The sequence below is a fragment of the Pleurodeles waltl genome, chromosome 4_1 (genome assembly GCF_031143425.1).
Source record: "Pleurodeles waltl isolate 20211129_DDA chromosome 4_1, aPleWal1.hap1.20221129, whole genome shotgun sequence".
NCBI classification, from domain to species: Eukaryota; Metazoa; Chordata; class Amphibia; order Caudata; family Salamandridae; genus Pleurodeles; species Pleurodeles waltl.
Window position 1 is genome coordinate 290,998,866 of NC_090442.1, and position 25,586 is coordinate 291,024,451.

Genomic DNA, 25,586 nt, shown 5'->3' on the forward strand with positions numbered 1-25,586 from the left:
GCTCAAACAATCTAGGCCCAGGGGCCGCCGCTCACGCACCTGCTCCAGTGTGCACCAACCAGCAGCCCCAAATCGTCAGGCCTCAGCACGGCGCTCCAGGGCGGGCCCAGCCGATCCTATCGGCGCCCTCCCAGGATGCCGCCGCCCGTCCAAAGGCCCAGGAGTCCTCCACTCCTGACTGGGGGCCAAGTAACTAGCAGGCCCACTGCCAGCCCAGCCACACCAGATCGGCAGCGTGGCCTGCGCACCACTGCCACACACACCCTTGGGGATCGGCAGCTGCATCGCGCGCGGCCCAGGAGAGGCCCACAAACACTGTCTCAGCACCTGCAGCCCGGCCTCCAGAAGGGAACCGTGCCACACTGGACCGCCCAGAGCGCCGTCCCACAGCAGGGGGGGGTCACCGTACGCCTCAGGCACCCCAGGATAACCAAAGGATTCAGACGGGAAGCGGGAGCTCACTAGGAGTGCGTCCCACCGGTCCTGTTGCTTGGCCACGCCCTGAGATTTTTTTTGTTTAAACACGGTATCTTTCTAAACATGTTTTATATTGAATTATGGATTAATATATTGGCCGAGCATGACTGCTCCTGGATATTTCCCTAAAAGCTGCAACTGCCATCTTTATCAAAACGGGGTCTTTGTATATGTTACCCACTTGCACATAGCTGCAGGTGCACTAGATTTTTTGCAGCTGATTGACCTTTTCCTTTTTGACGTAGTTTGGGAAATTATGATATTCTATATATCGTACTTTCATTAAAAATATGTTTTTATAAACTCCCCTTTGACTCCCATATTGGGAAGCTTAATGGATCCTTTGAAGTTTTGTAAAGTATTGTTTTGTATTATGGAAAGGTTAGGCAAGCCAAATGTGTTTTCGGTACTGGAACCACTTTATCAGAAAGCTACATTTAGTTTTACATATCCATTCTTGGTTTCTGCATATGCCAACCATTCAGAATGCTTGTGCGCAGGAATAGAGATGTACTAGATATCTTGTAGCTGAATGGCCTTCCTCCTTTGTAACTTGATATGTAATACATGGATCATTGTATTTTTTTTTATTTTATCTAACAAAATACATTTTAAAGTTATTTTTATGATTGTATTGTACTTTTATGGTTGCTTATGACTGAAGTAAAGTTTAAATGAAAAATGTTAACTGAGAAGTCAATGGGGAAAATAGTTTCCTGATGTTTTTTTGTTTTAAATCTCCCACTTTCCTCTTTGGACATTTCATACATGCCAATAGACTTGATTCAGGCAGGAGACTCCCGGTTTTTGAAGCCAAATATGGATTTATTTTGATTGTCTCCGGACTGAAATTGCCACGTTTTCAATAAAAGTCAGTGGAGGAAATAAATTCTCCCGATTACTTTTTCAAGATCTCCCACTTTGCTTTTTTTAAAATGTTGGCATGTATGGACATTGTGACACTGTAGTTGCCTATACTTGGTCAGGCGGTGATTTATTTTTGTTACCTGCGCAAAAAAAATAGTTAAAAGTATGACACAACTGAAAGGCTTTGTTTTTAAAGATCGCTAGTAAAACAGTAATCTCAGTGAATGTTTTTTCAATGTTACAATGTTATTGCAAGTATATGCTGCACACGCGTAGGTGTCTGCTTTATTTACGTTGTGTGGCATATTTTTGGAATAAAAATGTAAAAAAAAATACTAATAATAACCTTTGCACCCCCTGCACACAAAAGCCAAACTTCTTGGCTTTGCCTATGCTTGTTTCCCACCATATCGACATAGAAAGGGGACTAATAAAGCGTTCAGTTGCCTCTCCATAGTCTTTACATACGTCAGAACCCGGAAGTGGCTCACCGTTGCTATGGGAATGTGACGCGCGTAGGGTGAGAGTTGAAAGGTTGAAGTGGGTGGACCGCTGTAGCTTGTTGTTGTGGCCGCTGTGCTGCGAAGTCCGGGGATTCAGTGTCTCCGGAGTCTGCACACTCCCGCAGCAAAGATGGACGTGGATTCCGTGCTGTTAGCAATGCGGGCCGGGTCGGATGAGACGGAGGCCGCGTTGGGAAAGTACACGAAAGAGGTAACAAGCTACGCCAAGCAGTGAAAGCGCGGGCCCCCGCTGTGGCTGACAGTCGCCCTTAGCTCCCGGATTCCTGTGTGCACTGTGACAGTATCCTCTTCCCATATATTTGTGATGCCCGAGTTTCAGCCATGCTGATCTGAACGCTTCCGCTCCCCTGCAGGCTGTGCGAAGGCTGCATCTGCTGAGGTCTGTGCAGTGCTTGGTGTCTGTGGCAGGTGTTCATTAGGTATTACTTGGCCTTTTTATGCACCAACCAAGATGAGCCCTGTCTGGTTTGGCTACTGTGCTGAGCATGGTACAAACGTACTCGTCCGGGCTTTGGCGTCTGTTCTGTGCCATCCAGGGCTGATTTTCTCTTTTTATGTCAGAGCTTTACATCAGGTGTGCTACATGTCGTTGATTGCAGGATGTTTTTCTTGATCTGGGCAGCGACCTGCTATAGCCAATGTTTCACCCTCGTACCTAGGCGGCGTTGTGTCGGGATTTCACATATGGGTGGGGACCCTGTCAAATGTTCACTCTCGAGCTAGGTTTCTGTCAAGCTTTCATCCTCCGCTTTGCTAGCTGCCTTCCGATGTTGTCAGTTTGCCTTCTCTACATTGTGCAGCACTGTGCATTGAAACGAACAACCAGACCTATAGTAAACCGCATAAAGCGCGTCAGTCAAAGTAGGCATTTGCTACTTGTACTTTTAGCTTGAATTACGGGCATTGTAGAGTCTCGACCTAGTACACTGAAGACTACTTAATCAATTTGCTTAGGCCCGCCATTAAGTTCTTTCTAAACACACTCTATGCAAAACTCGAATCTTTTAAAAATAATGCCAACGGTGTACCTGTTTTCTTACTTAATAAATTGTACACGCTCTACTTAGTGTACAATCAACAATTCTGGCACATTTTCTGACAGCCTGTGTCTTCTAGTTGTATTACATCAGCGGGAGAAATGTGTCTCACTAGCTATTGGTGGTACACGTTTATCACCACGCGTGGGTGTGTTATCTCTATAAGCAACTATGAGTCCTATCCCTAATGTAGTTATCCCAGGAGCAGCAGTGGGATTCGAGAATATGGGAAAATAATATTATTTAAGAACTCACAATAATAATATATTATGTGAACCTTCGGGTAAAACCTCAAAGATGAGAAACGACATCGGAAGTTGGGGGACCAGTGTAACTTCTCCAGAGCATTCACATACACTTAAGAACTTCCAGGGAATTGAGGAAGTAGACCCATGTGCATGTAAAACTAAGCCGTAGCCCTTCTATATAACGCATGTTCCATGTAAAAATTAATATAATTAAAATCAATCTACCACCTCCTCTGTCTGCCTCACAAGCTTTATAATGTCCTTACTAAATGCAACAGCTAAATCTATCGGCAATCCCAGTGCTTGTTTTGAGTTTGTATTTTTTTTCCATACACTCAAAGTCTTCACTTTATTATTCATTCTCACTTTCCTTCACCTGGGATCACTAGCCAAGTTGTTTTGTAGAGCTTTGTCTAATCGTTGCAAATCCAAGTCAATACCTTTATTTATTTATTTATTTATTTACTCAAATGTGGTAGGTTTCTTATTATCCTTCCTATGCAATGCTTATTTCTTGATGTTTTGTTTCAAAATCTATTTAGAGAGTTGAGCGTGCCTGTCTGGTCGCACATGTGGCATAATTATTCACTTTTTTTCATCGAAACAAAATGACTTGCAAAGCTTTCACCTGTCCTCCAAAGTCTGCTACAAAGAGTTACACCCTACTGCAGTTGAGACTCCAAAAGATTGATTGCACCATGTTCGCACTTTTTTTTTTTGCAAATAGACCACTTCTGTGTATTCGGATTTGGAATATTTGATCTAAAACGGCAACAACTATCTCTGAGATGTTTCTGAAACTAATTTCAAGTACTGTTGGATTTCGTTTCCATTCTTTGATGACGTTTTGCTTTGGATAGTTTATTTTATTTTATTTATAGATGTATCATATATATATATATATATATATATATATATTATGCCTAGTATCCATAATGGACACATGCATTCTACAAAGTCCTGATTAGGTAATCGAAGTAGAGTTGTTACTATGTGTGTTACTGTTCTTTCAGTTTGCTGTTATCTCCACATTATATTGTTACCGATTTTTGTTTGAAATACGTTTACAGCCTTTTTCACTCCTATCCACGTATAGGTTGCAACCCATAATGAGCCAGCAATTACAGCTAAACAAATTACTTCAAAGTTTTGTTGTAAGAAATGTGTTTTTTAAACTAATATGCTGTGTTATAGTGGATTGATTTGTATTTGGTCATATGTGTCTTAAAAGTATTTATATATACATACCAACGAATGGTCCAGCGCCCTGAGACCTTTTGCTGTAAGGAGCTATATATTTTTAGTTTATTAAAAACAACTATTCTTCATTTGCACAGAAAATTGTTTGTTCATTCCACTCTGCTAACATTTTATTTGAGGTAAAAGAGAACCTAAATTGGATATTCAGATAGTTAAGTCTTTTAAACAATTTTTTACTAATATAATTCGTCAGTATGTTTGTATGGGAAGTAAACAACGTTGCCTCTTTGACAGCAGCTTGTGTACTTATCTCTGCCTTTCTGAATTATTCAAGAATCTGAGACTGAGAGTGATGGGCTCCGAGCCAGTTTGCACAGCAGGGAAACTCCACTGTGCTAGTCTCAAAGCTATGAAGTAATTTCAGATGTTGTTCCAGCAATAGGATTGCCTTGGGTTTTAACATATGTACCATTTAGTTGCAATATGCCATGTTTCTATTTGACTCAAGGTTTTGTTTTTCTATTTGTTATAATTTTTATCTTTCTCATGAATGGTGCACAAGGACATTTATTTACTGTAACTGTACTATTAGGTACTGTAATTTGTAAGGCAGTTCTGTTTTTAAGGCACTAATATTTGCTTTGGTAGGTCCTATGATCTGGACAGTTTGAACACGAGTTTGTCCAGTCTTGGGATGTGTTACCAAGCAATATTTGTCTATCCCAAGCAAGGCATCCACACACCTTCTGTCTCACTTCTTTTGGCACCACAAACAACTTGTTGCAGACCTGACCATCATCCAACACCATCACCACCGCCTCACCCATCACATTGGTCACCACTTCAAGGGTATGGAATCTGTTTTCACAATTTCTTATGATACCTGATTTCTTTACCCTAACTATATCACCTGCATCAACTTTCAGGCAGTTGTGTTCACCTTTTATATTTGTTTTTTACTCGCTGCCTCACATCACATGCCTTACCCATCTTATTCTTATCTGCATCCTTCTACTTCATCCACTCTTAATCCATTGTTTATTCATCCTTGTTCCTGCAACCACACCTGTCAAGAGTACAAGTGGTGACATTGTGGTGCTAATATGAGGACTTGTGCGAATAGTCTGCAATGTGTCCCTCAACACATCCAGTGAGAAGAACTGAAAGGGTAATTCCAGTTGCCAGTGATCCTCCATCATTCTCTTGAAGCCTTCAACCAAACTATCACTCTTTGGCTAATACAATGATATTTTTACATGCTTAGTACCTCTGACTTCAGATAAGCATCCATTTCGTTGGAGATCAACAAAAAAACATTGTCCATTACCAACTTGTCTGGAATGTCACCATGATTAAAAATATTATGCATGAGTTCAATAGTCCTTTTTTAACTTATCTCGATAACAAATCTAAATGCAGGACACTTGGAAAAGCAGTCTACTGTGACTATAGCAATTTGGATCCCTTTCCCCACTCCAACCACCTCGCTAGAATCACAAACACTCACAAAATATGATGCCAATTAGCTCAGAGGTTTGTCTGTCACTAACAGCTCAAGCTGCACAGTCCCTCACTTGACGGTACACAGATTTATTCATTCCCGGCCACTAGAAATCTTCCCACAACCTGCTGTTTATTGGGACCATACCCATGTAACCTTCATGAGCTGAGTCTAACACTTTCCTTCCTGTTCCATCTGACATCACCAGCAAATTGTGTCTTTCTACAGTCCCATTCAACTCCGCCAGTTAATCTATTAATCATTAGCATGCCCTTTCTTCAACACTTAAGTTTCCATGCCTTGGCCACCCATTATGATATGATTATTGGTCAACTCGTCATTCAAAACTGACCTCATTACATTGACCACCACCTGCTCATTTTCTCATCGCTCTCACTTATTACCAAGGGCAATCATGACAAGAAATCAGCTGTTAAATGTTTTACTTCAGGCACATATTCTAGTCTGTAGTAGCATTTTATAACATTTACTGCCGTTGTGCAACTCTAGGCGTAGTTTCAGCAACACTCTTGGTAGAGAAGAATTCTACAAGAGGACTGCATTCGGTTCTTAAAGTTAATTCTACATATCACCTATAGGTCCTGACTTGATGCACTCCCCATGAAGTCACGGTGGCCTCGCACTATGACAGAATACATTGCCTCTGTACGTTGCAGCGCTCTGGAAGCATACAGTACAATTTCTTCACAACTTCTTGCATTAAGACAACGTTTAGTTCTACCCTACTTGCATCTGCATCTAACCTTGGTGTCAAACATGTTCAGTGATGCAACATCTTCTTTTGACTATTTCACACAGTCGGACGTGGATTTGAGCTCACAGAATGTTTGAAACTCTTCCTTTTTCTCGACAGCTCATAACTCTGCTATTCCCTTTGTTAAGCTTTCTTTAGGCTTGACCCTCACACTTGAAATAAGATGTCCTAAATAATCAAGGCCTACAAATGCAATTTTGTACTTTTTCCTTCTTGAAATGTATGTCTTTAAGTGTCAATATGTTCAGCGCACAAATCAACACCCAATTATGCTCCAGCATATCGCCCACAAATAGCAGGAGATTATTTAAAAAATATTCAGCACATTCTACAGATTTAAAGAAGACATGCATTACGCTCTGAAAGCAGAAGATGCAGCAAAGGCAGTCTTGTAAATCTGTATGTCCCTCAGGCGTCACACGTGAAGTCAAATGCCTACATGCATTGTAAAGCTTTATCTGGTGATATGCCGAGGTGCTGAAGTTGGGTACTCCCTTTACAAATGCTAACATTTCAGAAATATGAAGCAAGGGTTGTGAAGCATTGAGGGTGCCTAAGCCCACACATCTCCAAAGCTTTCTGTTTGGGTTGAGTGCAAATACTGCAGACCTCCAACATTCTGAGCTTTCCGTTTCTTGTATTACCCCTCATCACACAACATTTGCAATTCCTCTGTAAACTCTTTCCTCATCCCTACTGCCACTCACTTCATCTTGTGAACACATGGTTTGCCCTAGTCATGTAATATAGCTTGTGATCACGTTATAATAACATAACCACACTTGAGAGGTGGTTAAGTGCCAAGCATGTTGGTTAATACTGCCTGGATGAAAATTTGTTCTGACACCCACTAGTTACTATGATGGGACAACACACCAAAGAAGACAGGGACCTGTGACTTGCCTGTATGATATGCAATATTATTTTTTCTGTTAGAATACTGGCTTACAATTCTGACCAATAGCAGTTGAATGTATGTATACCAAAAAGTTGCTGGTTTACCTGAAATCACATGCTACATTGGTGATATACTCTGTTGCCAGCATGTTTTTTGGTATGTGAAAGGAGAAGGTGGAAAGTGTTTTGCTTCTGCTTTTCAATGGTGATGTTTGTAAAGGGTAATTTTAATTTGCTTTGGAGATAGGGTTTGGTCATCTCAGTGTAAAATTAATCTGCTGGCTTGGGTAGGAGGATTATAACTCACCTGGAGCATACAGGGGTGGTGGGTTTCAGCCACAGGAAAGCATGTAGTCCTAATAAAATGTGCTCTTCTAACATGCATACGTGTTGGACAGTGAAAGAGTACAAGGCAGACAGTGCTTTGTGAGAGACAACTTCCAAGTCTCATGCATTCTGAGCTGTTAAATGGGATGGCTTGCTTCTCAGATACAAGGTGTTACAGAACATACATGTAATAATTGAAATACCTCGCACCAGGTTATTGATTTGGTGTAGATCAACGGCATCCCTGGCTAAGTAGTGATTTCTTAGTGGGGTATGTCATTCTAAGGTGAAAGAAGAAACTGAAGTGAATTCTAGTTGCATAGGCTCACAGTGGTACGTAATTATTTCTTGAGTAATTGAAGATAGTGCCACTCTACATTGTTTTATAATCATAGACTTTAACACAGATACCAGAAACAGCTTTCTCTGTCTATCATTGTAATTTGTAGAAAATTAAATGCAAATTAGATGGTACTGATACTAAATCACATGGACAGGGAACGAGATCAAAGTGCCTTGTGTTCAACCTTTAGGATAAATCACTAAAATGTGTGCAGTATTTATTCTGAACCGTGTCGAGGAAAAAACTCTGATATACAAAAGAAACAGATCTTAGATACTGTCCTGTGGTATTGGTGCTCAAGAGTAATTGGTAATTTCTGACCTTGCCTTTTCTGTGGACTCTGAACGCTTCATGTCCAAGGAACATTTAGTCAAAAAACGTTGTTTTTTTTCTTAACAATCTCTTTGGTGGAAGGGATAATGCTATTAGGATTGTCAAAAAACTCTGGCTTTTCCAGCCTAGTAAAGTGTACTTTAACTTAGGATAACCATGGGACTCTAAAGGCAGAGTCATGCCTAAGACAATCAGAAATGACACAGCCATTGAAAATTGTCTCTTTTTTTCTCCCAGATAGTCAACCAAAGTAACAAAGGGTATAGCTTGAAGTAATCCTCTGAGTAAACTACTCCTAGTTCAGCATGACATACAGCTGTGGGTGAACTGGCAGGTATTGCTAGAAGCCGCTTTAGAAAGGTGTTCTCCATTCTCTGTGTGAAGATAGATACACACGTCCCCCCCAGATGCCTACACTATACTGGCAGTGGAATTGCATCTGGCTTATTATATTAATCATAGTTTCCACCACTGTGGAGCATAGATTGACTAAAAATCTGAAAATTGCCTCATTACGTTGTTCATATTGCATAATTATCATCTTCAATAAATGTCACCAGTTGCAATCAGCATCAAAGGGAACGCCTAGTAAGTGAAAGTGGGTACTTGGGAAAGCTTTACACCCTCAATTCAATGACTTTTGACCGTGGTACTCTTTGGTCCACATACCATAACAAAGGACTTAGTGTAATTAGTCATTAAATCTAGCCCATCCATGAAAGCAGTTGAATAATTTCTGCAAGCCATTATCCATTCTGGACATGAGCCTAGAGTTGTCTGCACAACGCAGAACCGGGACTGATTTATATCTCAGTTTTTGGGGTGTGTACTGCACTCTCAGTTAGTGAGTGCTTTAATTTGTTGATGTACAAAGTGAACAGAAAATGTTCAGGAAACACCCTTGTGAGACCCCTACCCCTATCTTAATTGATTTGGATCACTCACCAAAGGGGCCACACCCAGTGCAGGCAGTGACATCCATGTGTAATTGTCTCAAGAAGAGCACCATGCACCCATATAACTCATCAGATCCAAACGTTTTGACCGATTTACACATTCGAAGGCGGCGCTTAAGTCAGTGAAGGCTTGATGGAGACGCCCCAAGTGTATTTATTGATGAACAGATACAAATGTAAACATTGCTGTGCAGTCGAAGACCTTCCTGAAAGCTAGGAAAACTGGACCTCCGATAAGATAGAATTTTCTGCAGCCCAGAACTCATGACGATCAAGAGCTCTGGCCACCACTTGTACTGTGGAATCGATGAGGGATATTGGGTGATAACACTTTTGGGGTTGAACCTTTTGTTTATCACAAAAGGAGGAAATGGTAAACGAGGAAACAGCTGCAATAAGATTGTTTGTCTACAATCAGAAGACTAGAAAATGCTATGTATTTATGTTTATATGTTGTTGATCAGGACTTGAACATCAACAGTTTTGAAGCCTGCTGGGTGGTCAAACTGGACAGAAGGCAGGGGGAGCCACTGCTGCTGAAGAGAAAGACTTCACCCACTGCTTGTATGGTTGGTGTCTTGGTGGTGCACCTGATATGAAGCTATATTGATAGCAAAAGATGAATATTTGATCTAGACTTGCAGCAGCATGGTTGCTACATTCTTTATTAACCTTTTTGAAGAATGGTGGTGTGTGATTCCCTCACAGACGGTATCCTCGGTGACCTAAACTTCCACCTAGAAAATAACAACGATATCAACACCACCACCTAATCGACAACCTCGCCAACTTCGCCCTCAAGCAACTCGTCACTACACCCACCCACTCCGCAGGCCACACACTCGACCCCATCTTCTCAGCCAGCAACCACGTCTCTTTCAGCCACACCACCGAACTCAGCTGGACAGACCACCGCTGCATCCACTTCTCCTACCAGAAACCTGTCACTCACCACCACCGCACACCCCACCCCGACGCAACTGGAGCAAAATATCAACGGATCAACTGATTTCCACTCTCACCCGGGCCCCCCGCCCCTCTTGGGACCCCAGACCCCAACACAGCCACCACCAACCTGCATCGTTGGATAGAAGATTGCGGCAACACCCTTGCACCGCTCAGAAAAACCCCAAACACCTCCCACAGAATCAAGGCCAGCTGGTTCACCCCAGAACTACAGGAATCCAAACGGCTATGTCGCAGAATGGAAAAAACCTGGCACCTTGACCCTACCAACTCCAACCACATGGCTTTCAAGGATGCCCCACGCAAACATCACCAACTGATCTGCACCACCAAAAGGACCCACTTCAAAAACCGCATCGATGCCAAGCTCACAACATTAAAGAGCTCTTCGGCATCGTCAATGAGCTCTCCACCCCCAGGACCTGCTCTAACGAACCCCCGCCATCACAGGAGTTCTGCAACTCACTGGCAAACCACTTCAGTCGAAAGATAGAAGAAATCCACAATAGCTTCAAACCCCAGACCCACCAGCTGACTACAAACACCCAAGAACCCAACGCTCCAAGCAACACCCACCTCCTCCACACCTGGACCCCCGTCAACATAGAGGACACCGCCACCACCATGGCCTCCATCCACCCTGGATCACCATCGGACCCCTGCCACACACCATATCTTCAATAAGGCAAACATCATCATCGCCCCCCCACCTCTGCAAAACCATCAACAGCTCCTTCGAGTCAGCCACCTTCCCAGAAAGATGGAAGCATGCAGAAATCAACGCCCTGCTGAAGAAACCAAAGGCAGACCCAGATGACCCCAAGAACTACCGGCCGATCTCCCTCCTCCCCTTCCCAGCCAAGGTCATCGAAAAAATTGTAAACCGCCAACTATCCCGGTTCCTGGAAGACAGCAAGGTACTCGACACCTCCCAATCCGGATTCCGCATTAACCACAGCACCAAGACTGCACTCATTGCTGCCACAGACGACATTGGGACCATGCTCGACGAACGAGAAACAGCAGCACTCATCCTCCTGGGCCTCTCCGCAGCTTTCGACACAGTATGTTATCACACTGTCCCCATACGCCTCCACAACGCTGGAATCCGCGACAGTGCACTCGACTGGATCTCGTCATTTCTCTCAGGCAGAACCCAGAGAGTCCGCCTCCCACCGTTCCTGTTAGAAGCCTCCAGAATCCTCTGTGGCGTTCCCCAAGGATCTACGCACAGCCCCACGCTCTTCAATGTTTACATGACCCCCCTCGCCAACATCGCACGAACCCACCACATCAACATAGTTTCCTACGCAGACGACACTCAGCTCATCCTCTCCCTCACGAAAGACCCTACAACTGCATAGAACAACCTCCACAACGGATTTCACGCCATCACCAGCTGGATGGAATCAAGCCACCTCAAGTTAAACACAGACAAGACAGACATACTCATCTTTGGCACCAACCCCTCAACTTTGAATGACTCCTGGTGGCCCACCTCCCTAGGAACCACACCCTCACCCACCACCCACGCATGCAACCTAGGCTTCACCTTGGACTCCACACTCAGCATGACTCAGCAGGTCAATGCCATCTCCTCTTCCTGCTACAACACTCTCTGCATGCTCCGCAAAATCTTCAAGTGGATTCCCATCAAAACCAGGAAAACTGTCACCCACGCCCTATATGCAGGAATAACAACCAAACTCCTAACAAAGCTGCAAAGAATCCAGAACGCATCCGCCCGCCTCATTCTGGACATCCCACGCCACAACCACATTTCCCCCCACCTCAGAGACCTTCACTGGCTACCAGTATCAAAGAGGATCACTTTCAAACTCCTCATTCACGCACACAAGGCCCTCCACGACACAGGCCCAGCCTACCTCAACGACAGATTCACATTCCACACCCCTACCCGCAATCTTCACCTGCATCCACCGCACCACCGCTGGAGGAAGATTCTTCTCTCACCTAGCCGCCAAGACCTGGAACTCCCTACCGCTCCACCTTCGCCAGACCCAAAACCTCTTGACATTCAGGAAATGCCTCAAGACATGGCTCTACGACCAGTAGCACCTACCCCCCCCCCCCCGCCCAGCGCCTTGTGACCCTAACGGGTGATTAGTGCGCTCTATAAATCCTTGATTGATTGATTGATCAGTGGTTGTCAAGACTATCAAGATCTGTGGCTTTTTACATAGAGGAGGATCTCTTCAGCTTTGGGTTTAAGATAAGATATCTTCTGTGAGGGAACCAGTGACTATGTTGAGGAGTGCTTGGAGCAGTACTTTGGAGATGGGCTTGAATTTACCATGTTGGGTGACAGGGCACTGTCTTTGTAGGTGGGGCGCATAACAGGTGCCTCTTCTTTCGGCTGAGGGTTTGACACACAGATGAAAAATATATTGATTGATAATCAACAAAAAATTGTTGAAGGACAGTATGAATAACTGTGCCATGTGGCTTAAGACAACTAAGAGGTGACACCTTGCACCAGATTATAAAGAATTAGCTTGTCCTGATGAATTTTACGAATGCACAGGTATATGTGTGGCATGAGAAAGTGTTTAAACATGGTAACAGCATAAGAAGTGGAATCTGGAGTGAAGCGAACACATCAAATTATAAAATTGTTTTATGTATGCTTTAAAATGTCAATGTAAAATGCTTCTCTGCTAGGATTGTATCCTGTTGCTGATTTATACATGCCACTAATTTAATGTAATTGACTGACAACACAGTGTTTTTAGAGGTTGCAGAGTTGTACCTCTGTGCCAGCCCCGCACTTTGTATGTATGGCTGAGGGTAACTTTAGCTTCAGATCATCATTTTTTTTTTTAAAGAAGTACACAAAGAGAGAGAGTAGGCTTTGGGTCAGACCCTTGCAGCATTGACTTTCATGTGTTGTTTATGGTTTGCCACCGTTTGGATTGGCTGCCCATTAAGATTATGGTAGTTCGTGGATAGCTACAATGTCCCAGTTGTATTCCCACACACTTTTTTGAGGATATAACTTAACTTTGCTAATCAAGTCTGTTTAGCAAGTTGGCTCTCCAGCTACTAGAAGCAGTACACACAAAATTGCCGACGGCGGCCTCATAACAAAACAAACGTTATCAATACATTCTTCATTTGTACCTGATCTTCCCCAGACCAGTGTTTCCCAAACTGTGGGTCTTGACCCAGTAGTAGGCTGAGGGGGGTGTTGTGAAAGTCCAGACAATAAACAAAGATGTCTTTAAATTCTGCATTTATCTTGTCACATTTGCTGCACTTTAATGACATATGTCAGGCGATGTCTTCTGACAAATTGCTGCTTATGTTTTTTCAAAATGGGGTTTGGTGTTTACGAGCTCCTCACGCTTTACAGTCAGAGAAATAAAAGTAAAGTGAATTGTGTGACTATTCTGCTGGGGTACAGAGTGTGTGAAAGGAACGGCTGTAGAATATCATTTTGTGTAACACAAAAAGATGTAAATATAAGTAAATGAACGGTGCAATTCAGCAGTTTGCAAAGCTAAAATAAAGCACACTTTTTGTAATTCTCAAGTGTGTTGGAAACAAATAACAGGATCAAAACAAATCAAGGCACTTTTTCTGGGTGATACGCAAATGATAAATATTCACCTGATACATGATTTCCACATATTTTCTTTTGAGTACAACATAGTTTTATCAGTAAAGCTGTGTAAATTTGTATCAATTTAAACTGAAAATGTGCTGTGTGTAAATGACAGTGCAATGCCACACAATGCTTTATTTGCACTGAAAAATCGCCCGACTCATGTCCATCAAACGAGGTGAGTTGCAAAAGTTTGTCATGCTAAAAAGTGGATTGTGGTTCTAAAAAGTTTGAGGCGCACAGCCCTTTATGTTTCTTTCAGGCAGCAGTTTGTGGTGCTCCTAATCCCTAATGATACTTAAAACTGCATGTTGATGCTCTTCAGTTTTGCCCTTTTTGACGAACCTTTACATGTGAAACTCACTATTGGTGTGCCTACAGTGCATGTCTAAAGGGGCAACCCTCTTGGCCCACTCTACTTAAACCTCGACTGTGGCAGCTGTTTGAGTTGCCTTGTTACAAATCTAGATTTTCCCATAACTGTTTATGAACATTTACTTGAATGAAAGGAATGGCATTGGCAAACCGACGGATGAATGCTTACTACAGAGTACAGCCTTATTGCCCACTTCTATTTCCTGCTTTCTTTGTTTCTCAATGTGCCTCGTGGTAATTCACTTAGATTCCCAGCAGAGCATCCCTAGGCAGTTGTAACTTGTTCTCTACACAAAGGCATAAACCCTTGCAAGTACCATTGGGGAAGAGGACATTCCCCAGAATACTCTCTGAGGAGGGAAAGACTAACCTAGAGTGATTGATTAGACGTTTATTGTAAGGATACTTTGGATATCTGACAAAAGGCCTGGCTTTGGAAATATAAGCTGGAGCTGCCCAGCTGGAACTTGGACCTGCTTGGACTCTTTGCTGTCAGTGTATCTAGTGTGTGGCGCTGCATGCTGCTCACTTTGTCCTTGGGAATAAGCTTGAATGCACTGCTGGAACTGAGCTGAACCACCCTGCTGCTTGACCAGCATGACCTCCGCAGGACCTTAGAGAACCAACCCACCGCCTAAGCCTTGAAGCCAGCTGCAACACTGGCTTCGGGGCTCTGAAGAATCAACCTCCGTGAATGACTGCGTTTGTGGAACACCGTCTGATTATCTTGAAATATTTATCAGAGACGAAAGTAAGCTGCAAGAGTGTTCAGCTTCTATGAAGTGACTGTCTGTGATAAGCACCCAAATGCCCTATATCGAATGTTTATTATTTTCCTTTTGTTGTTCGCTTGACCTGCTGAGTGTGGCGGTCCAGCACTCGGTTGTCTAGGCAACTTGCCAGATCCCAGAACACCTCGCGGTCTGTTTTGAGCCCTGTGTGCTCCTGGGCTGCCTGCCATGTGTTCATCATGACAACCTGATGACGCAGATCCTCCCTCCTGGTGTCCATAAAATTGATACACACAGGCTCAGACACTGCCACTTTTCTTTGCAAGTACCATCGGCACTGTAGTTGCCATTATGTTTGTGATGCCCTGTTTAGCTGTATGCAGATCTTTAGTACTATGAAATGTAATCTGTACTGAAAGAAGTAATCCATTTTGAGGGGAAGAGTACAATCCTTTAGCTACAGTGTCCATGAAAAGCTTTGTGTATATTAGCTGTTTGTGAAACGTGTGTGTGTGTGTGTGTGTGTGTGTGTGTCTGTATCTGTATCTGTATCTGTATCTGTGTTGCATTGCATTGGTTGTGTGTCTTTTTGTTCCAGATGCATTTCAAGCTTTGGAAACATCTAAGCATGAAAGCTTCATGAATATTAGAGTTTCTGATTCTTACTTCAAGCATCTAGCAAGGGGACTTCAGTTCATGACTATTTAGTGTACTTTGCATTTGTATACTGTGTTTTGTGTGCTTTCTTTTTTTTCTGATTGCGGTTGATGCTGCAAATATACTTCTTATATTTGAGATACCAGATGCACCCCTTTTTTAAATTAGTTTTTTAAGATTCCTTACAATATGAATCGGTGCTACTAAGAAAGACAAAAGGTTAATACCAGTATATGAACTACAGTTGAGCAGAAAGTTACCATGTAACAGATATAGGGGGTCATTCTGACCTCGGCGGTAAAAGGCTCTTACCGCCGGTCAGAAGACCGCCATTCTACCGCCGCGGCCGCGGTAACCCGCCACGGTCATTCTGACCCACAACTGCCAAGCCGCCAAAAACCCGACATCCACGGAAGGCCGCCTCATCAGCGGGCAGCGATAAACTGGAGATGACCAAACCTCCACCGCCACGCCAACACAAACACGCCCATGCCATTACGACCCACGAATCCACGCGGCGGTCATTCAACCGCGGTATTCCATTGGCGGTACACACCGCCGCGCTCAAAATACACACCCAGCTCCAAAACCCAGCCACATTGGACAATTTGAAATACACACACCTGATACACATACAAACACCACCCCCACACATCCAAGCAACTATAAAACACACACCCACATCACCCACAAACCCCCACTAGTTGGAAATCGGAGAGAAGGCGATAGAGAGAGAGCGAGCGAGCACAGCAATCGAAAACCCCAACACACACAGGAACCCAACATCATCAACCACACCACATCTACGCACACATCACCACACACCACCACTCACATCACCACAAACACCACCCCACACCTCATCCACACCACCCCATGGCACCCCAAAGACACCCCAGGTTTTCGGACCAAGAACTCCGGGTCATGGTGGAGGAAATCATAAGGGTAGAGCCCCAGCTCTTCGGCACACAGATGCAACACACCACAATAGCCAGGAAGGCGGAGCTATGGCAGAGGATCGTCGACAGGGTCAACGCTGTGGGACAGCATCCCAGAAACCGGGAAGACATCAGAAAGCCCTGGAACGACCTACGGGGGAATGTACGGTCGATGGTCTCCAGACACAACATCGCTGTGCAGAGGACTGGCGGCGGACCACCACCCACCCCCCCCGAATTCACAGCATGGGAGCAAGAGGTCCTTACCATCCTGCATCCTGCGGGCCTCGCTGGAGTAGGCGGAGGAATGGACTCTGGTAAGTCTAGTCTCAACTACTCCCCCCCCCCCCAACCACCAGCATGCCAACCCACACCCCCACCCTCACCCCCAACCCCCCAGCACACATCCTCCCTGCCAATGTCTCACCAGCACAACCCACCCAACCCAAAACCAAACCCTGAATGCCAACACAAACCATGGACACCCATCACCTATGCATGACCACTGCACATACCCATCCCCCCCACAAACCACCCTCACAACTCCTGCCACAAGGGAATGCCAGCACTGGGAGACAAGGGCACCCACAAATCGCACACCATGGAACACACAGAAGCAATAACCATACTCTTTCACCCCTGCAGGGCCCGAACGCCAACACACCGGCCAGGAGGGTCCAGATATGTCCATCCCACCCCCAGAACAGGCCTGCAGTGAGGACAGCAGCTCTGTCGACCTGGAACCTGATGACCAGCCCGGACCATCGGGGACCTCTGGACAGTCGGTTCCCCACACACAGACACAGGCCACAGCAGACCTAACCCCCTCTGGGAATATCAGCACAGCTCCCACCCAGCGGGTCCATACCTCTGTCTCCAGGACAGGTCAATCAGCGGTGTGTCCGCCACTACAGGGCACCCAGGCTGACCTAACACCCCAACAACAACAGGGACCTGGGGGCAGTGGTAGTGGGCACACCGTCCAGGGGACAGAGGCCCGGGGAAACAGGGCAACTGGGAGGGCTGCAGTGCGACAGGGGGGGGAGGACAGGCCCAGGGAACCGACTCTCCAAGAGGCCCTCACGGGAGCATACCACCGCTCCCAGGAGACGATGGCGACGGTAATGGCCAGGTTCCAGGAGATCCGGTACATGGGGTACAGAGTGGAGGTCAGGAACATCGTCCAGGCCCTGAACCTAATAGTCACCACATTGCGGGACCATGTGGCACCCCAAAGGGCCCCTGTCACCAGCCCGGACCAGGAACAGCCTACCACCTCCGCCGGCGCTAGTGGACAGGAGGCCCCCACACAACGACGGGCCACCAGAACCCCACCTCCTGCTGAAGATCAACCACCCCGCAAGAGGAGCCTGAGATCACAAAGGAAGACAGAGTAGGATGCCAAGACCCCCGCCAGCCTAAGATCCCCCCGGATGTCATTCCACTGTCCCACATCGTCACCCTGTCCAACCTTGAACTGCCCCTGCTCCATCCTTCCACAGGCATATGGACAATGCACCTGTGCGACCGAGAACTGGACTCTGCCATGGACATCACTCCACCCCCACCCATCACCGTTTTACTATCATGGACCTATATGTAGCACTTTAAATAAATCACTAATTTCACTTAAAACACTCAGGAGTCTGCTTGTATTCTTAACAAATGTATTACATATAACGGTTCAAAATTGTTCAGTTACATTGTGATGACAACATACCAATGTCAATGTGCTTTACTCCATGGCCGAACAAACCAGAAGTCACGCAGTGGGTCATACAGCTCTGAAAAGCCAAGGGAAAGTCACAATTCAGTTGAAAGGAACTGGGGGGAAACACAGAAAGTAGAGATGCAGGATGCCAGAAGTAAATGTAAAATGCCGTGGGGGATTCTTACCTGGGTGCTACTGAAAATACTGTTGTATGACCGTGTCCCTGTTGTCCGTGTCGTCCCCATTGTCTTCCTCCTCTTCACGCTCCACAGCTGCTACAACACCACCATCTGGACCATCCTCCTGCAGAAAAGGCACCTGGCGTCGCAATGCAAGATTGTGAAGCATACAGCAGGCCACGATGATCTGGCACACCTTCTTGGGTGAGTACATTAGGGATCCCCCTGTCATATGCAGGCACCTAAACCTGGCCTTCAGGAGGCCGAAGGTCCTTTCTATGATCCTCCTAGATCGCCCATGGGCCTCATTGTACCGTTCCTCTGCCCTGGCCGGGAATTCCTCACTGGGGTCAGTAGCCAAGGCAGGTTGGGGTAACCAGAGTCACCTATTAGCCACACACGGTGTCTCTGTAGCTGTTCCATAACATAAGGGATGCTGCTATTTCGCATAACATACGCGTCATGCACTGACCCAGGGAACATGGCATTTACATGGGAGATGTACTGGTCTGCCAAACAGACCACCTGGACATTCATCGAATGGTAACTTTTACTGTTTCTGTACACCTGCTCATCGTCTTTTGGGGGTACTAAGGCCACATGGGTCCCATCAATGGCACCAATGATGTTGGGGATATGTCCAAGGGCATAGAAGTCAGCCTTCACAGTGGCCAAATCACCCTCCTCAGGGAAAATAATGTAGCTCCGCATGTATTTCGTCAGGGCAGACAACACTCTGGACAAAATCTTAGAAAACATAGGCTGAGACATCCCTGATGACATGGCCACTGTTGTCTGAAAAGACCCACTTGCCAAAAAATGGAGGACTGACAGAACCTGCACCAGAGGGGGAATTCCTGTGGGTTGGCGGATGGGGGACATCAGTGCTGGCTCCAGCTGGGCACACAGTTCATGTATAGTGGCTCGGTCAAGTCGGTAGCGAAGTATTATATGACGTTCCTCCATTGTCGACAGGTCCACCAGCGGTCGGTACACGGGAGGATTCATCCTTCTCCTCGCAAGTCCCAGCGGACGGTGTCTAGGAAGGACAACATGGAGCACAGAGTCAAGCAACCCACAGGTACGTAACTACAGCTTGCACAGTACACGATTCTCAATGCATTGAATGGCTTGTATGAGTGGCAATGCAAGGCCTAGGCCTGTGTGACGCAGTAGTAATTAAGCCCTGTGGTCCCTTGTAATGGCGGCTGCCTGACCTGAGAAGTGTGACAGTGGGATGTGAGGTCAATGCGCTGGCGTGACACACCGTGGCGGTAGGCGGTCGAAGACCGCGGCGCAAAGCAGCATTGGTTAACATCGAACCCTATGGGTTTCACGAGCCAATGACTAGCTGCGCTGGCGGTCGCGGAACGCACCGCGGCGGTACGCGCCGCCGCGGGCGTGACCGCCATTTTCTATCTGGTTAATCACTCGAGACCTGATCATCCACAGGAGAGGACCTATACGGCAAGTGCTGCTGTGACCTCGGTCTGGGAGATACAATGGCTGCTGCGACTGGGGAAAGGGCCCCTGCCTTCACTACAGAAGAGTTGGAGAAACTTGTGGATGGGGTCCTGCCCCAGTATGCGCTACTCTACGGTCCTCCAGACCAACAGGTAAGTACACTGTGTGCACGTTGAATGGGCTATGCCTGGGTTGTGTATGGTGGATGTAAGATGGTGGGGTGGGGGGACAATGACGAGTGCAAGGCACGACAGATGAGAGCATGTGCCACATGGCAAGGTTGGGGAGGGGGGGCCAATCGCATCTATCATGCCGAAAATTGATGATATTACAATTTCCACCCTGTACATGTCAAATAGGTCAGCGCCCATCAGAAGATCGACATTTGGCGTGCCATCGCCAAGGAAGTCCAGACCCTGGGGGTTCACAACAGACGGAGCACCCACTGCCGCAAGAGATGGGAGGACATCCGCCGCGGGACCAGGAAGACCGCCGAGTCACTGCTGGGGATGGCCTCCCAACCTAGGAGGGGTGCCAGTCGTACCCTGACCCCCCTGATGTCCCGGATCCTGGCGGTGGCCTACCCCGATTTGGATGGGCGCATGACGACATCACAGCAGACACAAGGGGGTGAGTACCAGCACATTCAGCTATCTTTACGCGCAGTGGAGGTGCCTGGGTGGGGGAGGAGGGCTGTGGGTGACATTAGGCCAGGGCGCTTTCTGTATTGTATTCCTCTCCTTTAGCCATGTCCCTGTGCCCCCGCCCCCCACCTCTGTACGGTGACAGGTACAGCTATCCATGGTCCTGCATCACCCATGTGCGCGTTTGTTGTCCCTAGACCTGTTGGCCCAGTCACAAGTACTCAGTAGTGTACCCCGATTGCGCGGCTTAGTGCATGAGGCTCCTGTGTCTGTCCTCTCCGCCAACGGTGTTGACAATGCATGTACTCAACCTTTTTTTATGTCTTCCCCCCCCACCCTTTTTCTTTATCTCCTTGTGCATGTGTGCATCAGCATCATCAGGCGGAGGAGAATTGGCACCGGAGCACGAGGGAGCTGCGACTCACAAGGCCCCGGTGGGCCATGGCACAGACACCGAGGCCACCAGTGATACGGAGGGCGAGGGGAGCTTCACAACGGGGACCCGTGATGAAACCAGCGACACCGAAACGTCCTCAGATGGGAGCTCCCTAGCGGTGGCGACAACATCCGTGCCCCCCGCCTCTACAGGTACAGCCGTCACCCAGGGCACCAGGTCCGCCCTCCCAGCAGCCCCTCAGCCTACGCTCCGTGCCCGCTCGCCCAAGAAGGCGGGCATCTCCTTCGCCCCAGGCACCTCAGCCCCTGCCCCTGTTACCCCTGCTGCCCTCAGTGAGGAGGTCATTGACCTCCTGAGGACCATCATTGTTGGGCAGACTACCCTTTTGAATGCCATCCAGGGGGTAGAGAGGGAGGTGCATCGTAGCAATGCATACCTGGAGGGCATTCATTCGGGTCAGTCTGCCCATCAACGATCGTTCAATTCTCTGGCCTCAGCACTGACGGCAGCCATTGTCCCTGTTTCCAGCCTCCCTCTTCTAACTGCCTCCACCCTGTCTCTGTCTCCTGTTCCTCTGCCTATCCCATCCACACCATCAGACCAGCCTGCACACACCTCAACACCCAAGGGCAGCTCATCCAGACATAAGCACCACAGATCACACAAACATTCACCCAAGCAACACCCAGATGCAGACATGCCAACAGCCACTACCACCTCTGTGTCCCCCACCTCCTCGTCTCCCTCCTCCCTCCCTGTGACGTCTACACTCACACCTGCATGCACACCACCAACAGCCAGTACTTCCATCACCAGCACACCCTCCAGTACAGTCCGCACACGTGCAGTCACCACCCCCACTGCCATTTACACGTCCCCTGTGTCCTCTCCCACTGTGTCTGTCACCCCCTCTTCCAAGACACACAAACGCAGGCAGCCACCCACCCAACAGCCAACCACCTCACGACAGCCTGCAGCCCATGCACCTTCACCCAAGGACAGCACACCTGACTCTCCTACAACCACCTCCTCTTCCTCCACTCCCATAACCACTGCACCTACCGTTTACCTTGGTCCTAAAAAGTTTTACCTCTCCAATCTTGACCTCTTTCCCTCACCTGACCCACCCCCTCCATCTGCTAAGAGTCCCAAGAGCACCTCAGCCACTACCAGCCCGGGTTCACGTGTCAGCGTAGTCCATGGATTTTGGAGTCCCCCCTTTGCCTGCTGTGAGACATCGGTCAGCAGCAAGGGGACAGCCAGCCCCCCCCCCCCCCCCCCCCCCCCCTGGAAAGAGGACCTGGAAAGTGAGGGGCCGCCGCGAGAGGAGTGCCACGGCTGCCCCCAAGGACCAAAGTGCGGCCACTTCACCTGCCACAACATCCAGGGGAGGCAAGGGCCAGAGAGCCAGATCGAAGGAGGGCAAGGGCAGCAGGGCGGAGAAGTCAGGCAGCAGGAGCGCGGACCAGGAGGGCCCCACAAGCCCCATCCCGGGTGTGAGGGAGGACACCCAAGGGCCCAGGACACCGTCACCGAAGGGTCCAGCAACTGCACGGTCGGAGGGCGACTGAGCAGGGAGTCCTGCCCAGGTCTGACTCCCTGGAATTACAGGACAAGCACCGCTGAAGAGGGCCCCGCCGTCCAGCAAGGCACTGCTGAAGAGGGCCCCGCCGTGCAGGAAGGCACCGCTGAAGAGGGCCCCGCCAAGACAGGCCCCGCTCCGCTGGGCCCTTCCTGTCAAGCACCGCTCCGCTGGGCCCTTCCTGTCAAGCACCGCTCCGCTGGGCCCTTCCTGTCAAGCACCGCTCCGCTGGGCCCTTCCTGTCAAGCACCGCTCCGCTGGGCCCTTCCTGTCAAGCACCGCTCCGCTGGGCCCTTCCTGTCAAGCACCGCTCCGCTGGGCCCTTCCTGTCAAGCACTGCTCCGCTGGGCCCCGCCGTCTCAAGCACCGCTCCGCCAGGCACTGCCCTGTCAAGCACCGCTCCGCTGGGCCCCGCCGTCTCAAGCACCGCTCCGCTGGGCCCTTCCTGTCAAGCACCGCTCCGCTGGGCCCTTCCTGTCAAGCACCGCTCCGCTGGGCCCCGCCGTCTCAAGCACCGCTCCGCTGGGCCCCGCCGTCTCAAGCACCGCTCCGCTGGGCCCTTCCTGTCAAGCACCGCTCCGCTGGGCCCCGCCGTCTCAAGCACCGCTCCGCTGGGCCCTTTCTGTCAAGCACCGCTCCGCTGGGCCCCGCCGTCTCAAGCACCGCTCCGCTGGGCCCTTCCTGTCAAGCACCGCTCCGCTGGGCCCCGCCGTCTCGAGCACCGCTGGCCCAATGACAGTGCCGGTTCTGTGTCGTGCTAATGTTCGCGCTGCACTCGGGCCACCCTGCCTCCTCCATTGCCTGTGGAGACGTTATCCACTTGATGGACCGTGACTTTGCACTCCCCTGGATATGACAGTGGGCAAGCCACCCACTGTAGAGACTTGAGAGACTGGCTTTGCACTCCCCAGGATATGACAGTGGGCAAGCCACCCACTGTAGAGACTTGAGAGACTGTGGCTTTGCACTCCCCAGGATATGACAGTGGGCAAGCCACCCACTGTAGAGACTTGAGAGACTGTGGCTTTGCACTCCCCAGGATATGACAGTGCGCAAGCCACCCACTGTAGAGACTTGAGAGACTGTGGCTTTGCACTCCCCAGTATATGACAGTGGGCAAGCCACCCACTGTAGAGACTTGAGAGACTGTGGCTTTGCACTCCCCAGTATATGACAGTGGGCAAGCCACCCACTGTAGAGACTTGAGAGACTGTGGCTTTGCACTCCCCAGGATTGAACAGTGGGCATGGTGGCCCCTTCTTGGATCTGGCGTCGTGGACTCATGTGGCTGTGGTGCCCTCCCTTCCCTTCCCCCTGAGGTGCCTGTAGTTTTGTCATCTGATGCCCCTGCAGTGTTCTCTCCAACGGACTCAGGTCTCCTGTGTGGGCTTTGCCCATGTGTTGATACACTTTGGCCCACGGACATTTGCAATTTCTGTGACTGTGCGGGACTTTCTGCCTCTATTTCTCGGTTACGCAATGTTTACATTTGGAATTTTTTGCATCATTTTCCTATTTTACCATGTCTTCAATGAACCTATTTTTTTACATAAATGTTGTTTCTCACTTTAATCATATCTTTTCGTTATTCCGGGGGGTTTGGGTGGGGTCACTTTGACTTGGTGCTCTGCATTGGTGTGTAGATAGTTGGGGGGTGGGTGTAATGCGTATGTGTGTGCCCGTAACCCTTCCTCCTCCCCCCCCCCCCTCCCCTGTGTCGTAGGTGCGGTACTCACCGTTGTCGTCTGCGCCGGAGTTCGTACTCGTGGTAGATGAGCAGGTAGACGAGAGCAGGTAGGATGTTCAATTCGGGCTCCATGCTGTCCTCCGTCCTCGTGGAGTGTATAGAGGTGAGCGTTTTCCCGTTCGTAGTCTGTTTCCGCCGTGTTTTTATCGGCGGGGCTCCCGCCCCGGAAAAGGTGGCGGATTGGTGAGTTGTGATAGGGTGGGCGGTACATTGTCTGCCGCCTGCCTGTTGGCGGTGACCGCCGCGTTGTTTGTGTGTCCCGCCGTGGCGGTCGGAGTGTTAAGGTGGCGGGCTGTGTTGGCGGTTCCCGCCAGGGTCAGAATTCCATTTTTTGGACCGCCAGCCTGTTGGCGGGTTGGCCGCCGCTTTATCACCGACTGCCAGGGTCAGAATGACCCCCATAGTAATTGATTACAACACTGATGCATTGGACCAAATGTTTCCCAGCACGCTCCCAGTCTGTCCTAAACTGTCTCACTCACTGTCAACAGATAGGCGGTTAGAGGGGGCCAAACAGCTTCAAGGTGGCATGTCAATGGTAGTTCTTCTGTGTACGCTTTAAGTTGGTCTCTGTAATAGAAAAGATGCGTTATCCATTTTTGCTTCATTGGTATTCTACATTTAGATCAGCACATTACTACTCTTATTTTTGCCAACAGCAATGGCATTGCTGCCGGGACCGTCTTGTTCCCCTGTCCCCCTGAAACGCACATGACTATGTTGACCTGTACAGAGATTTTTGGAACGCCTTGATGACCTCATTTAAAACAGTCTGCTGCTGGGACGGCCTCTTGAATTGCATATAGCCACCGCAGCCGGACCTGAGAATCTGCAAACTATCCGACTAATTTATTTGAATTTCTCTGTGTGACTTTTATTCCACGCCTTGAGAAAGCTCCAGGTCTGCGCACCAGGGAAAGGGCGAAACACATGTTGGCTGTTCCTTATGCGCTGTGGTTCTTGTTTTGGAAGCTTACCCCAGTTAAGAAAAAAAACAAATCTGCTCCAACCTAGGACTACTGATTTTTTTTTATCATATTGGAACTATAAAACAATGTACTGTAACCACTCAGCTCTGTCCTTCA

The 25,586-nt window shown here is 48.0% G+C and overlaps 1 protein-coding gene across 1 annotated transcript in view; it reads left to right on the plus strand.

The window, feature by feature from the left end:
• Positions 1–1,857: 1,857 nt before the first annotated feature.
• RIC8B (RIC8 guanine nucleotide exchange factor B) overlaps positions 1,858–25,586 on the plus strand; it is a 303,924-nt gene continuing 280,195 nt past the window's right edge. Inside the window, exon 1 of the mRNA XM_069228354.1 lies at positions 1,858–2,058. Coding sequence (XP_069084455.1) covers positions 1,978–2,058 — 81 coding nt within the window. The 5' untranslated portion in view covers positions 1,858–1,977. The remainder of the gene's footprint in view (positions 2,059–25,586) is intronic.